Consider the following 16,505-nt stretch of genomic DNA (forward strand, 5'->3'; position numbering starts at 1 on the left):
GGTTCAATTGGCATCTTTCCTGGTTCAACTCCCACCACTGCCATGAGCTCAGCAAGTGGCCTTGGGTAAGCCAGTCCTCTTAGCCCAGCTGCATGTGGGGATAATGATAACACTGTATTTGGTGACCACTCTGAATGGGGCTCTAATCTGTCCAGAAGGCTACTATATAAGCACACTGCAGAGGAGTTAGCTGTGTTAGTCTGTAGTGGCAAAAACAAAAAGAGTCCAGTAGCACCTTTAAGACTAACCAACACTGGCACACCGTTATATAAGCACACTGTTATTATTATAAAAGTTGACAAGTCGTTATCTAGACCCCAGCTGAGAATAGGACCAAATCTTCATTTTAGTTTACAAAAGTAAGCGTATAGCAAACACAATTAGTATCGTCGAAGGCTTTCACGGCCGGAGAACGATGGTTGTTGTGGGTTTTCCGGGCTGTATTGCCGTGGTCTTGGCATTTTAGTTCCTGACGTTTCACCAGCAGCTGTGGCTGGCATCTTCAGAGGTGTAGCACCAAAAGACAAGAGATCTCTGTGTCACAATGCCAAGACCATGGCTATACAGCCCGGAAAATCCACAACAACGAGCCACTAGAATTGCTTATGCTCTGTTTCAGCATTTCTTCAGCTCTATATTGGATTTCTGCTGGTTTCAAATCTTTGCAAATTTGCATTTATGTACTCTATTACATTGTTTATTGAGATGCCTTTGAAACAGACTAGACTGGTCGGACTCACGTTGAGTCTCAGTGAGAAAGGCGGACATAAAACAAAGTAAAATAGTTACAGTTCGTTGGGCTTGATGGGGAGGAGTTGGCGTCAAAGTGCTTTTCAACAACCCCCTCATAAAGACCTTATTGTAAAAGCAAAGGGACCCTTTTGTCTTGCTTTGCTGGGCTTCCCTAGGAAACAGACATTACTCTCTCTCTCAGCGTCTCTACAGACGTGCTTTGAGAAGGAAACGGAGTAGGCGTGGAAAGCCGGAAGCGGAAGCAGCCGAGAGGGGAGCCGCCTGAAAGCGCCTCTCTGACCGCCTCCCTCTCGGTGGTGCGCTCAGTTCTGCGCCGGCGCGCTGCGGTGGGACGCTGCTGCTCCTCTCGGAGGAAGGAGGTCAACCATGGCCGCCTCCATGATCTGCGGCCGGGCAGCGCTGGCAGCTGCCAAGCGGCTGAGGGACGGCAGCGGGGGCCGCCACGTCGCCTTGAGCACCGCTGCCAAGGTGAGGACGGGGCGGCGGCGTCTCCCTTTCTCTTACCGACTCCCCTCCCCTTGTAATGGAACGTTCCTGGAGCCCAGCCGAAGGGTTGAGGCAGAGACCCGGACTGGTCCACCTTGCTGCGCAAGGTGGGGGTCTCAGGAGCCGAGGGTCCAGGGCTCGCCCAGACTCTCTCCTTCTAATCCTTCGTGCCCTTTAGTTGGATATTAGCCAGGCAGCACCTGCGCCTGACAAGTTACGCCTCTCCCTCCCTTCTTCTTCCCCCTCTCTTTGCTTCTTGGGAAGATTCTATTCTAAGAACTAAAAGTGGAGGTTAGCAATTGCTTGCTCTTGTAAAGGGAGGGGGGGTCAGCAATGAATGCCCTCAAAAGCAGTGAGTCCCAGTCTTTTAGAATATAGCAGGGCGTTGTTTTTGTTGTTGTTTTAAAAGGTGCCAGTACTCATATAATAAGGTTGCACCGATTTCCACCATGGACTTTTGGGAGCGCCCCCCCTCCCCAAGATAGTTTCAGGTAGGTAGTCGTGTTGATCTGCAGTAGAATAGCAGGACTGGAATCCAGTGGACGCCAACAAGACTTTTCAAGGCTTTTAAGCTTTCGAGAGACATACCTCCCTTCTTCAGGTACAGGGGGCGTGTGTGTGTGTATAACAGATTTGACAGATACCTTGTCAAACAACAGATAATATATATCTTTTTTTTAAAAAATTGTTATTAAGAAACAACTACAACTACAGAAGAAACAATAAGTTGAACAATAACAGTAAAATCATGGAGTAACAACAGCAAAGATAAGATACACTTAAAACAGTCTTAACTATATATACTAACAGATGGAGTGATTAACTATCAAGAATTGTCTGGTATAAGCCATTCGGAGGACACATATCTTTACTAGCAATAAATTCAAAGAAAGGCCACCACTTTTCAAGATACATAATGACAAAAAGATCAAAATGATAATACTTGTTGCAGCTAAGAATCTGCAGACCCTTGTAATAACTCTGGGCTCCCACCCTCAGGGTTTGTGGCCCACAGATTTTGGGAGATCCAAATTCAAATCCCTGCTCTGCCATGGATGCTCACAGGGTGACCTTCAGCCAGTCACACTCTCTCAGCCTAACCTACCTCACAGGGTTGTTGTAATAATAAAACAGAAGAGAGGAGAATTATGTGAGCTGCTTTGAGTCCCCATTGGGGAGAAAGGCAGGGTGTGAATGAAGTAAATAAACAGGTTGGGGACCGCTGCCTTAAAGAGTTTTTGTTAGGGAACCACTGCTGTTTGTTTAGATCATGAGTTATGTGAAATCGGATGGGGGGACGTGTTAAAGGGTAATGTCAGAAGGCTGAAAATTCTAAGCAGTCTGCAGAGAGCACCAAAAAGATTCTTTTTCAGACCAGAGAATAACGTAGATTCTGAAGTTTAAAATAATGCAGGTGTGTAATTACACGCGTTGGGATAAAACCAGTTTCTAATTTCACATCTCTAGACTACTGTGGTGCCGTTTGGCATTGACGAACTTGGGAAAAGCTCTTGGGGGTCATGAAAGCATTAACCTAGTGGGTGACAGTAGAACAGAGCAAGAGTGTAGTAGCCCCTCTAAACAGCAAGTTCTGTGCTACAGACTGAAATGGATTGTGGGGAGAGTCTATGCAGAATGTTCTTCCCACAAATCATAATTTATGGAACGTGCTGCTGCCGTGTGCAGCAACAGCTAGTGGCTTTAAGAGAGGATTGCTCTCATTATTAGCAAATTGAAACCTCTAGGCAGGATGCTTCTTTGCTGTGGGGCCAACAGGGATGGATGGCTGTTCCCTTAATGCAGAGGAGTTAGCCGTGTTAGTCTGTGGTAGCAAAATCAAAGAGAGTCCAGTAGCACCTTTTAAGACTAACCAATTTTATTGTAGCTTAAGCTTTCAAGAATCATAGTTCTCTTTGTCAGATGCATGGTACAGAAACTGGTCAAATATAGAAGAGGAGGGGAGGAGAGAGAAGATGCAGTTAGGGCGTGGGCTTCCGAGGACCACAGTTCTCTTTGTCAGATGCATCTGGCGGGGAGAGCTGTGGTTATCGAAGGCTTATACTACATTGGAATTGGATGGTCTGGTTGTTTTGCTGCCACAAACCAACACGGCAAACTCCTTTGAAGCCTCACACAAGCCAATTAATCTCCATTCCAAGAGGAGATGTTTACATTTACTAGCAAAGGAATGTTTTGGTTCCATCCCTCTCCCCCCCTAACTGCATCTTCTCTCTCCTCCCCTCCTCTTCTATATTTGACCAGTTTCTGTACCATGCATCTGACGAAGAGAACTTGATTCTCGAAAGCTTATGCTACAATAAAATTGGTTAGTCTTAAAGGTGCTACTGGACTCTTTTTGATTTTGTTCCCTTAATATGCTGCTTTGGGGGGCTTTGCAAGCAGCTAGAGGCAACAGGCTGTTGAATTAAATAGACCTAATCTATCAAGGCTCTTCTTAAGTACCCTGTATAAATGCCCAGGGTGGGTTATAATTTAAAACTTTGCAAAAATATCAAATGTCACATGGAGGGGGGGGAGCAAGTTAGGCTCCTGAAAGACATTCATAATAATGGCTTGACCAGAAGAAAGATGAACTGCTGTAGGATGACCTGCGGAGGTCTGTTGTGTGTCTGATAGCATACCAGTGAGATAATCGGGAAAGGTATTCTCAGTAAGATTTGTATCTGCTTCAGAGGCTTGCTGCCACAGATATAATTCTGGTTTAACAAGTCTGTAGACTAGCCAGTTTCTAATAAGTATTGCTATGGTATGTGTGTGGGAGGGGAGCAAATCAGAGTTATAGAAATGCATTTTGCTTTTCATCATAGTCCAACTAATAGAGTTGCGCTCTTCTAAGTTCCTTGACTTCAGTGGACTTGCAAGGGTTTAACACTGCTCAGGACAGCACTGAGATGCCTTGATATCTTTTGATTTAAAAGGGACCTAGATAATAATCTAATACAACAACCTAACCTTAAAAGAAAAGGATTAACTTTCCTTGATAACTAGTAAAAGCAGATTATTCCATTGTGGATTTCTTACAGTTGCAGTATGTTTTGATTTGATTTATTAATCTTGTATTCTGCTCTCCCTGCTTATGTGGGCTCAGAACAGATAAATAACAATGAATAAAATCACGTTTAAAACCATAAATAAAAACGTACACTTTAGTAAAACATCTCTGGACAGCAGGGCCACATTACCCGACCCCAGCCAAACGTCTCATAGGAATGGGGGATGGAAAAATGGAAGATAATCAAGTGGTGGAAAAGCTGGAGGGGCACAATCCCCCCCCCCCAAACAGGAGACTGGTAGGAAGAGCTTGCCCATGCCCCAGCCTCAACCATATGCCTGGTGGTACATCTCTGTCTTACAAACCTGGCGAAAAGATAACAAGCCTGTCTGGGCTGAGTCTCAGCAGACAGAGAATTTTGAAAGGTGTTTGGCTTACAGCTGATTTAAAGTTTTCTTTCCTGCTCTTTTCTTGGTGTTTATGATAGAGCAGAGTGGGTGGTCAGCCTTCATGCCTGAGAGATCTATCTGGGGGGCTGGGGGAGGGCAGAGCATCAGAATCCACCATCTGTGGCCAGCTGGTTCTATTGATAGCGTTTCTGCCTTGTTGGATATCCTCTGTTTAGTTCATGAGCTAGGGTTGACTTTGACTGATTGGTGCTGAATAGAGATACCGTTTTTTTCTAAAAAGATTTATCTGTAGCTAACAAATACATGTGCTGTAACTTGCAGCGATTTAGAAGTAGGTTTGCTCTACAATAAATCGCTATTTATTGAATGCCCGAGATCCAGCGTTGTCTTTGATTTTGGCCCTCATATGTAATTTGGTTTCTAATGTATGAATTTCTTCAAGATCCAAATAGTATTAATTTACTCCCTGAGTTAATGTGTCTATACTGACCGAATGGTCTGAGCATCATGAGTCTTCTTTTCACCATGTTTTGAACCTGTCGGTAGGTAGGTAAAGGTAGTCCCCTGTGCGAGCACCGAGTCATTACTGACCCATGGGGGGATGTCACATCACGACGTTTTCTTGGCAGACTTTTTACGGGGTGGTTTGCCATTGCCTTCCCCAGTCATCTACACTTTACCCCCAGGAAACTGGGTACTCATTTTACCGACCTCAGAAGGATGGAAGACTGAGTCAAGCTTGAGCCAACTACTTGAACCCGGCTTCCTCCAGGATCGAACTCGGGTCGTGTGAGCAGAGCTTGGGCTGCAGTACTGCAGCTTACCACTCTGCGCCATGGGGCTCCTGGTTGAACCTGTAAACATTCATATTTCCAGAACACAGAAAGTAGTACAGTATGGAATTGTGAAATGTCATATTGAGGAATGCGAACAGATAAAGATTAACAATGTGTAAACACCATGCTTCTACTTCCTAACATTTGTTTCAAGGTATTCTGTATTGTTGAAGCTTGTCTTCTGTTAAGAAAGGGTGTTTCAGTGTTTCATCCCCTGCAGTTTTTTGGTAACAATACTGCACTTTAACTTTTCCTTTTTTTTGCAAATGTTGGGTTAGATCTAGCAGAGGGTTTCTAGGGCTGATTCCGCACACGTTGGATAATGCACTTTCAATGCACTTTATCAATCGTTTGAGGTGGATTTTTTGTTCTGCACACGAAAAAATCCATTCCAAATGATCTATAGAAAGGATTGGAAGTGCATTATCCAACGTGTGCGGAATTAGCCTCTGAGTGGATTTCTGTCTGCAGAGCATGGCTTTCTCACCATGTAACCTAAAATGTCCCCTGAAATGCTACTCCTGGGATACAAAGGGAACCCCAGGAACAGCAAGAGGGGTTTGGGGGTGATTGTAGCAGGGGAGGGGTCTGTAACACTTCTGGAAATGTTACGTCTTTGGTTTGAGACTAACAGCACAATTCTAAGAAGAGTTACTTTAGTCTAAGCCCATTGAAATCAATAAGCTTAGACTGGAGTAGCGGTTCTTAGGATTGCAGTGTAAATTCTTGGTTGGTGCTGGACAGGAAGTGTATATACCTACCATGTATAAACCTGTTAGAAAAGAAATGTATAATAGTGTCTGAATTCTTACTTCAGCCTTATTGGAGAAAGGCTTTACATCTGGAGTTTTCTGTTCTGAAGTGGCTTATGGCTCTATAGTGTTTGATTCTTCACATCTCAGGGCTCTGAAGAAACGAACCTTTTACCAGCGGCTCAGAATGGGTATGAGAGGACGTCACACCTCTCTCTTTGCTGAGGCATTTGATCCCCTGCCACAAGCGCATGAATTACTTGTGAAAGATGGTGGTGAGGGGAGGGGGTCTGGAGACCAAGGCCTATGAGGAAAGGTTGAAGGAGCTCTGTATGTTTAGCCTGGAGAGGAGACGACCGAGATGTGATTTGATGACCATCTTCAAGTACTTGAAGGGCTGTCATCTAGAGGATGGCGCAGAGTTGTTTTCTGTTGCCCTAGAAGGTCGGACTGGAACCAATGGGTTGAAATTAAATCAAAAGAATTTTCAGCTAAACGTGAGGAAGAACTTCCTGACAGCTAGAGCGGTCCCTCAGTGGAACAGGCTTCCTCAGGAGGTGGTGGGCTCTCCTTCTTTGGAGGTTTTTAGACAGAGGCTAGATGGCCCTCTGACAGCAATGCTGATTCTGTGAACCTAGGCAGATCATGAGGGGGAGGGCAGGAAGGGTTACATCAGTGCTTAGTTCTTATGGCCCCTTCTCACACTCCCTGGGTAACCGATCGCCACTTTGGGTCAGGAAGCAGTTTTCCCCAGGTCAGTTTGGGTAGGGATCCTGATGGTGTTCTGCTATCTTCTGGGCATGGATAACAGAAGCAGGAGAGTCCTGACAAAGGTTAGCAAACAAGGAATTCAAGACCACCTGACGACAACCACTTCAATCGTAGACATCCATATAATCAATACAGTAATGACAAATTACCAATATATGTGCAGTTCATACAATATTCAATATCCATTCATAATTCAATGTTGAATTATGAATGGATATTGTTCATTGAATTATGAATGGATATTGAATATTGTACGAACTGCACATATATTAGCAATTTGTCATTACTGTATTGATTATATGAATGTCTACAATTGAAGTGGTTGTCGTCAGGTGGTCTTGAATTCCTTGTTTGCTAATCTGGGCATGGAGCAGGGGTCACTGGGGTGTATGAGAGGGGGCAGTTCTGTATTTCTGGCATTGTGCAGGGGGTTGGACTAGATGACCCTGGAGGTGCCTTCCAACCCTTTGATTCTACTTGAAGAAGAGGACTGCACCTTTGTGAGGAGTTGGGCTTTCATGACAACGCTCCCAAGTTTGAAGATGTCGCATCTCCAGTTAAAAAAACAGATCTTGGATGACAGATGTAGGGGGATACCATGTTTTGCCTGACAGCCTGAAGAGCTACTGCCAGCTGAAGTAGAAACTTCTGAGCTGAGCTGAAACTACTGATCTGTGGTCTAATTCTGCGTAAGGCAGCTTCATAGGTTGTATACAGCACTCTGAGTAGTGTTTGGCTAAACTGTGGTCCTTCCCTGACCACCTCTTGGGGACAGCGTGCTCATTTTGCGGCGAGGGAACTTGTTTTGGACTTGATGTTCTTGGATTCCAACCACCACATAAAAATATCTCCCTTAGTAACTGCAACTGCCTCTGAATCATACTTCTGTGGTAACTCCGCTTCTGAACTCTTGGAGGCTGAGGCCTCTTTGGATTTGCTATGAACGTGCCTGTTTTCTGCAGGATGGAACCCCCCAAAACAGAGCAAGCAGCTGTATCGAGAGCATCGTCAGCCTATCAAGGCGATGTAGTGTTTTTTACAGGTGGTTGTACATCTCCAATCACCTCAGGACAGCATTTATCCACAGATGCAAATCTGAGCACCATTACTGATTCTTAATGTTGCGAAAGTTCTTTCCAACTTACCGATCTTTAAATTACATTAAATTCTTGCACTCAAGACAAACGTATGGCATATGCCAACTCCTGTAGTTTCATGTTGGCTTTGGATTCATTCAGCTTGCATCCGTTTCTACTTTTCATCTTGACTTTGCAACCGCAGCAGGGACTGGGATAGAAATAGTTTAAAATCTTTTCTCAGTTGACAGGGGTTTTGTCCCCTAGCCTTGGAAACTGGAAAAACGATCTTGATGTTTTAATCACAGACCTTGAACATGTTATAGCCAGGCATAGAAGAAATGGGAGGGAAAATAACAAAACGGCCTACCTGAGAAGGTCTGGAAGACTTCCATACCGCTGTCTTTCTGCAAACTGTAAGGTAATATTATCTATAAAGGTAATATTATCATTAAAATATATTTTATATATTACAATAGAATGGTTCAGGACGGTGCTTTTATAAAAGAATGGGACTGTAGATTAAACCGCTGTGTACAGTATGTAATAGCTGTTTGTATATATTATCCTGCTTGCATTACATTGTTTTCTGCTTATGTAATGCCATTTTCTGCGTTCTTTAAGAAATCATATCTAATACTTTTTTGGTTGGTTTCAAGATCCTGCAATCCTAGTCCTATTACATTGCTTATTAAACGTTACATCCTATTGATTGCATCAACTTACATTGTGTAATCTGCCTTGACTCTCAGCAAGACTTGAGGAGTGATAAAGAAAATAAATGGAATAGACCCCCCGCCCCTTTGTTATCCTAGGGGTATCCTATTGCTGGTCAGGGGCTTGGAGAATTTGCGCAGTGGCGCTGCACCCTTCTGAAACTGCAGGAGCCATTATCTCCCCCCTTCCCCTCGGAGTTAAGGAGAGTGGGAACAGGGGCTGGTGGCATCTCAGGTATCTTTTGACCAATCGAAAATGGATGTGGGGCTTACCTTCAATTGACAAGAGGCTATTAACTTGAGTGTTGTATTTTCCAGGAAAATCCAATTCTTACTACATTTTTGAGCGGAATTTTATCTTGTTTGGGGACAGAATTGTTGTTCAAGAATTTGGGGCTTCCGTGGGCCACAGGTGAGAGTCAGTCTTGCTCAGCATTGCATCCACATTTGTGCTGCTGTGCAGTATATGGGTATAGGTCAGTGTGCCTGTGCGGTGATGAAGACTCTATACTGCTAGATCCAGTTTTGCTCTGCTAAAGAAGCAACGTGTTCCATTTTCCCCAGGTACTCGGTGGAAGTACGGGCTTCTTGAATACCCATGGGCTTCAAGTACAGCAGCAAAGAAACTTGTCTCTGCACGAGTACCTGAGCATGGGACTCCTGAAGGAAGCTGGCATTGCTGTTCCGCATGGATTAGTTGCCAAGACGCCAGAGGAAGCTTACAACATTGCAAAAGAAATAGGTATATAACTGAAGAGCATGTGTTTAAACCTATCTTTTCCGTGCAATATTCTGTGTGCTTAATTGAAAGCATGCCACTTTTGTGGAGAAATAAATGTTTGCACTTTAATAAAACCCTACCAAAATTCTGTCTCCCCCTCCCCAAAAGTGACTGATAACCCTACAGTTTCATAGCTCAGTAAATCAAAGAGGATGGCATCATTTATATCCAGTGGCAGGGGATAGTTTGACTGTTACACGCTTGGCCTCTTGTGCTCCTTCCCCCTCTCTTCTCCCATTGTACCAATCCTGTCTAATGAAAAGCTTTGGATTCAGGACCAAATGATAACTTATGTCTGAACCCCAAACAAGGGGAGAGGACAAGCCATACAAACCTGGGTTCCAGACGGGGAATCGGACGGGGTAAGGGCGGGATCCTGATTTGCAGAGAAGAGCTGAGGTCTTTTAACTTGCTGCATGCCGGGAAATTATGCATGCCCAATAATCCCTCAGGCTCAGGCTCTTAACAGCCACACAATTTGTCTATGTCCAAATTGTGCCAATGGTCTCGAGAGGTACCTCAGCTGTGAAAGTTGCAAGCATTCATTGAGTCCATAATTATTACCAGGGCTTTTTTTCAACAGGAACGCGGTGGAACGGAGTTCCGGGACCTCTTGAAAATGGTCACATGGCTGGTGGCCCCGCCCCCTGCTCTCCAGACAGAGGGGACGGAGGGCAATCTAAACTCCCCTCTGTCTGGAGATCAGGGGGCGGGACCACCAGCCATGTGACCATTTTCTCTGAGGGCAACCCACTGAGTTCCACCACTTCTTTTCCCAGAAAAAAGCCCTGATTATTACTGAAATACTTTCTAACATGCACGCATCATGTCTTGTTAATGGCTTTTACTCAAAACCCGTTGGCTTGTACGCATCAAAGGATTTTTGTGAACGGAATAGACTTCTGACAGTGGAGCACAACTTCCTCCCATTCTGATGCAGTCCAAAATGCTCTCCCTCAATGCTGTCAGGAAAAGCATGAGGGAGAAGATCTGTAGGAAGAACAGGTGAAAATCACTGTTCCCAGTCTGACCATGGAATTCTTCTTGTGGATGCAAGCCGCAAATTTGGCATGAAGCATTGCTTGCTTCCAGCCTGGTCCTCTACTTCCATTGCAAGTGAGGCAGACCTGATGCACAGCATTGCAACTCCTCACCTGCATCTGGGGATTACACTGCAGCAGCAGAAGTGACTACGGCTGATTCCGCACACGTTGGATAATGCACTTTCAATGCACTTTAGCAATCGCTTGGAAGTGGATTTTTTTGTTTCACACACGAAACATTCAGTTCCAAATGATCTCTAAAGAGGATTGGAAGTGCATTATCCAACATGTGCGGAATCAGCCTGTGAGGCTTTTAAAGAGTCTGTGAGGCTTTTATAGATACCTGTGTATAGATTTGCCAGTAGTGTTTTTGTAGCCAGAATTGTTTTCTTTTTTACTTTTTAATTTTGTTTTGCACTGGTAAAACAATATATATATATTTGTTAAAAAGCTGTATAAAGTACACAAATCTTGTGGACTAAGGAAAGCTAGATTTTTTTTCTGTATGTATACCGTAAACTTAGAAAACTGCATATAAAACTTTATGGCCAGTTCTACTGTTTTGCATGATCCCAGTTTTAATAGTTGTGCGGAGGAACAAGGATTGCTGCAGGGCGTGGAAGCTTTGCCCCAGGTACTGGGAAGTTTATCCAGCCTGTTCTTGTGGCTTTTGAGACTTCTCAGGTAGCATCAAACATATTTTCCTAGCTATAAGGTGTTAGAAACCTTTACAAATAAAAGCGGTACCCCAATTCTTACATTGAGTAGTGCCAGCTGCATTTTTTGGACTCCTTCTGGTTTGCAGCATACTTATAATTTACAAAAGTAGAAATCCTTCTATGTCCTGGACTAAATGGCTGGCAGCTTGTAGAAGACGACACCAAGCATTGGAATCGAATTGACTGCAGGATAACCCAGTAAAAATAATACTTAGGGTGTTAGAATGCTCTAAGGTATAAATCCTTTTCATCAAGCGTGCAAGCTCTAAAATGTGCTCAGACAGCTTATGATTAAATGTTGTATTTACAACCTCTTGATAGTTCTGGGGATGCAGGAGTGCCTCTTGGTTTGAAGCCATGGAAAAATAAATTTTTATCCAGAATTGTCCATGGGTGGAGGGAAGTCTGGGAGAAAAAATGAACCATATACAATATTTTCTTACTAAACGAAAATTTACACCACTCCTTTAAGAATATGAAACATCTTGCATCACTTAGCACATAAAATTATACCCTTTGGTGTGTTTAATAAAATTACAAAGCACAAATGCCTTTGCTTTATTCACACCACTAAAAATAGGTTCAAGATTGGCCCTGCAAGCTTCTGTCCCTGTGGTGCCTAAGTACATCTTAGCTTTTTCTTATCGGGGATGATAGGAATAAATAACATTTTCAGTTTTCAGCTATCCGCATAGTAGAAGACAAAGGAATTTCTTATTAGCTAGCTTTGGAAATGCTGACTTGGATCTAGAAACTACAGTTCTTCCACCTTCCCCTGTTTGCTAGAAAAGCTAGTTCAAAGGCTTGAGAGACCCTTGTCAGTGTTGTGGGATACGATGGAGTTGGGTGGGGCTGCAGTGGGAAAAGGGAATCAGCCGAAATCCTTTCATTGGACGAGCAGAAAAGGTGGGGCGTTGCGTCCACCAGGAATAGAACCCAAAGTAGACAATAAGGCTAAGAAAATATCTCTGTAATAAAGGCGGGCAATCAAGTTTGATAGTCCGTTACTTTTTATAACAGTCACCTATATTTATTTTATTGTATCCCACTCCCACTCCCACTCCTATATTTATTTTATTGTATCCCACTCCCACTCCTATATTTATTTTATTGTATCCCACTCCCACTCTTATACTTTATTGTATCCCACTCCCTTGAAAATAATAGCATATGGAAATGGAATACCACAGCATATGGAAATCTCCTAGACATCTAAAATCCTATAATAAATTAAATACACGAATAGTATGTGTTAAAGTGGGCGCTTCGTTCTAGTTGGCAACCCGTGACTGCCAGTTCTCATTAAACCAATTAGCATTTTGCCTACTGATGTAATCATGTGGGTGTTCAGCCTTAGTGGCATTTCCATGCAATCTGTTTCCTTTTTTCCTCTTGTTGGAATATCCCTTTCCCGTTGGTCTTTTGCATACAGAAGTTTTTTCAGTTGTTGGCATTTAAGATAATTTACGGAGCAGTGAGCACCACATAGGAAAAACGTCACTGTATAATTACAGTGTCCCAAAATTCTTTTTTTCATAATTCTAGGCAGTTAAAATTTGGCATAGAAGATCTACTTGACAAGGGGTGTGATCTGCACTCATTTCAGACAATCTGTTGAAAAACTAGTTACAGCTGTTCACTCCCCCCCCCCCTTGAACGAAACGTTATTTTCGTTTACTTCGCTTTTGTTCGTGGATAAAATACCCTGAGTGTTTTTCTCCATTTTCATTAAAATCTGAACTATTCCTGGGATAGTCTTGGCCGCTTCTGTTGAAATATATTGTGTGTGAAAGCAATGAGGCTTCCTTTTTTAAAAATTCTGTAATGATACTTTTCGTGGAATGTTTGCCTGAAAGGAAAATGACTGCTGGCTGGAATGCTGCAGTGATGCCCATAAACAGAGCTGGCAAACTCATACATGGGTTTTGTGGGGTTTTTTGTGACTTTAGGGCACCAAATAAGGTTTGAACAGTTTTTAATGGATACTGTGGAGTCTCAGGGATGAAGCCCTGAGAGCTTCCAAGCTCAAGGGTCTGATGCGTTCAGGGCTCATTTCGAGGGGGAACGTGCCGGAACACAGTTCCAGCAGTTCCCCAAAGAGGTCACATGTCAGGTGGCCCCACCCACCTGACTCTCGGCCATTTTGGGCCGGTTTCAGCCTGGATTGGGGCTGAAATAGCCAGATCGGGCCTCTGACAAGTGGTGGATCACTCTCCCACTCAGCAGCGGCCCGATCCTGACCATTTTGAGCCCCTTTTCGGCCATTTTCATCCCCTTTTTTGCCATTTTGTGCCTAATTTCGGCCCTGAATGGCCAGGATTGGGTCCAAAACAGCCAGGATAGGTGATGTCAGGGGGTGTGGCATATGCAAATCAGTTATGCCAATGACACACTTCTGGCGATGTCAAGGGGTGTGGCATATGCGAATGAGTTATGCTAATGAGCTCCTCCCACTCTTTTTCTACGAAATGACCCCTGGATGCGTTGTGATAGTCTTGGTGACGCCATGCTTAAATTACATTCCTTTCTCACTTCTCAGCTACTGCACCCAGTTATGCCTTCTCACTTTGTTCTCCTGGCCATGCGCCTTTCTGCGCATGGACCTTGTAAGTGGGTCCTGCAGCTGTTCAGAGGTGGTCCCTAACAATTCCCCCCCTCTTCAGGCAGTTCCCCCTGTAAGATCACCTTCGGGCATCTTGTTACCCTTGTATTTATCTTCCCCACCATATGACCCCCTGGCAGGTCTTGCATATTGAAAGCCAATATCCCCGTATTGACTGCGGATCCCTGCTTCTAAAAAGTGCAGAAAGCCGTTAAGCTGAGGTTGAAGAATGCATGTGGGTTTATGCTATCTGCATTGGCCTAAGCAGACAGTAGGTTACAGCCCTTCTAGAACAATTGAAAGAGGTTTAGATGAGATGTAAACAGTTTCGGTGGCAATTAGTCTTTCACTAAAAACAAAGAGGTCTAGTATGTTTTGAAGCATGTGATATTATGGTAAGGCAGATCAAGACAGGGCACGAGCTAAAGAGAAGATAGGGGGAGTAAGGAAAAACAAGAGGATAAAGTGCATTTATAGAGGAGCGGGGTCCATTGAAAGTGGTATGGAAGGGATGCTCTCTGTTCAGGAATGTAAGGGCAGTTAATTTGGACTGCAGTCCTGCTAACCTACCCACCTTTGAAGGTGGGTATTAGAGGGACTTGCTTAACTGCCCAGGTGATTTGGTTGTCAGAATTAAATACGTGACGAAGGCAACTGATTTTGCTAGAACTGTATCTGCACTTGCAGTAGAGAGAGAAATAGTCGGAACTGTCTTTTCTACAATGTACTTGAACTGATTGCTTTTCAGAACGTATGGCTTATTTTGGGACATAAACAAAAAATCAAATAAGGAATGAGAAAGGAAAGCAAAATAATGACTTGAGTGGATTTTAAATTGCTTGACAAGAGGAGTGCTTTGGCCTTGTTCTTTCTCAAAACGCCAAGGAAATTCTAGCCTCAAAAACTGGTTCAGCCTAAGCGTTAAGCTACCTGCCAATTAACTTGTGCTCTAAAAAATACAAAAACATAAAACCACATACTGCTCTGCCAGATAAGTAGTAAAGAAGTTGTAGACCTTGCACATTTTGCTTACAGTTTAGTATCTTTGCACCCAAACTGTGCCTTGGTTGTCAGTTCAGCTGTAGCGTTTGAGAGAGATGTACAAGCAGAATTTCAGCTGGGGCATTCCTACCCTGGGTCTGTAAAATGCCATCAAGTCACAGCCAACTTACGGTGACTCCATTGGATTTTCAAGGCAAGTCGTGTTTAGATACTGCAGTTCAATATTCCCTAATTGTCGTTCGGCAAGTCACTTCTGACCTTCAGTGTTACAAATGGGAATGAATAAAATCCCTGTGTGTCTGTGAAATCTATATAAAGGAGATAAAAGAGCAGAAGTCAATTTTCTGTCATTCAAACGGTCTTGAATGACGCAGGCTTTCATCGGGTTTATATCTCAACTTATTAATGTCACTGACTCATATATGGCCTTCAAACAGAGTTGCTCCAATTCCTTAACCTTTAATTCAATTAAATATGGAACTGGAAAGGTAATCTAGCCCTCATACAAAGGTCATAGTTTGCAGTTTTGCGAGACTGGATTCTTACTATATTCTATAACGTGTTTCTGTGATTCTGTTCTTTGTCTTAATTCAGTGTACAGCTTTTCAGAACGTAACCCTGCCAACAAAACTTGTCCCAACTGTTATCTCCGCGTGTGCTTTTTCTTACTTGTTGAATTTCTGTCTGAGCACATTCCTGAAGCCCAGCATTTAAGCGGAAAGACCAAGGCAAAGGGTGTACACTGGTGCTAATTTGTAAAAAAACGCAAGACTGTACACTGCTTATGGAAGCCATGTGTTTACTTGGCCTATTTGGGAAGACTTTTCCGGATTATGTAATTTTGAACCCCCCCCACTCCACCCGTGGCAAAGCAAGGGGCCAGTGAGTCAGGTAGTGATCGACATTGCACCCCCCTGTTCTTTTTTCTCCCTTCTGTGTGTTTTGCCATGGTTACAGTCTGTTTCACCTGTGATGAAAGGATGGCACAAGCACAATACAATAAGAAGTAAAATAACAGTCATATCAAGTTAAAACCAGGTTACCCAAGATGACTCTTACACCCCATCACTCGACGTTACGGGGTAGGGCAGGTAGATGATATATGATGTCAGTAACAGGCGTACCACAGATCGCAGCTGGGGGAGGGCAGTTGGACAGTTCGCCCAAGACTCAGTCACAACCATAGGCCTGGCGGAACATCTCCGTCTTACAGGCCCTGCGGAACTTTAACATGTCCCACAGGGCTCTAGTTTCAATGGAGAGGGAGTTTCACCAGGCTGGTGCCAGGGCTGAAAAGGCCCTGGCTCTGGCCGAGGCTAGATGAATGTCCCTGGGGCCAGGGACCAACAGAAGGTGTTTGTTAGCAGCAGGGCTTTTTTTCTGGGGAAAGAGGTGGTGGAACTCAATGGGTTGCCCTCGGAGAAAATGGTCACATGGGCTGGTGGCTGCGCCCCCTGATCTCTAGGCAGAGGGGAGTTGGCGCGGAGGGCAATCACATGGCGTGGAGGGCAATCTAAACTCCCCTCTGTCTGGAGATCAGGGGGC

The 16,505-nt window shown here is 43.9% G+C and overlaps 1 protein-coding gene across 1 annotated transcript in view; it reads left to right on the forward strand.

Annotated features, from left to right (window-relative positions):
- Window positions 1-1,060: 1,060 nt before the first annotated feature.
- Window positions 1,061-16,505, forward strand: part of SUCLA2 (succinate-CoA ligase ADP-forming subunit beta) — a 44,853-nt gene continuing 29,408 nt past the window's right edge. Inside the window, exons 1-2 of the mRNA XM_054987861.1 lie at window positions 1,061-1,221; window positions 9,378-9,555. Of these exons, the coding sequence (XP_054843836.1) occupies window positions 1,120-1,221; window positions 9,378-9,555 (280 nt within the window). The 5' untranslated portion in view covers window positions 1,061-1,119. The remainder of the gene's footprint in view (window positions 1,222-9,377; window positions 9,556-16,505) is intronic.

This window comes from Eublepharis macularius, chromosome 1 (genome assembly GCF_028583425.1).
Source record: "Eublepharis macularius isolate TG4126 chromosome 1, MPM_Emac_v1.0, whole genome shotgun sequence".
Classification (NCBI taxonomy): Eukaryota; Metazoa; Chordata; class Lepidosauria; order Squamata; family Eublepharidae; genus Eublepharis; species Eublepharis macularius.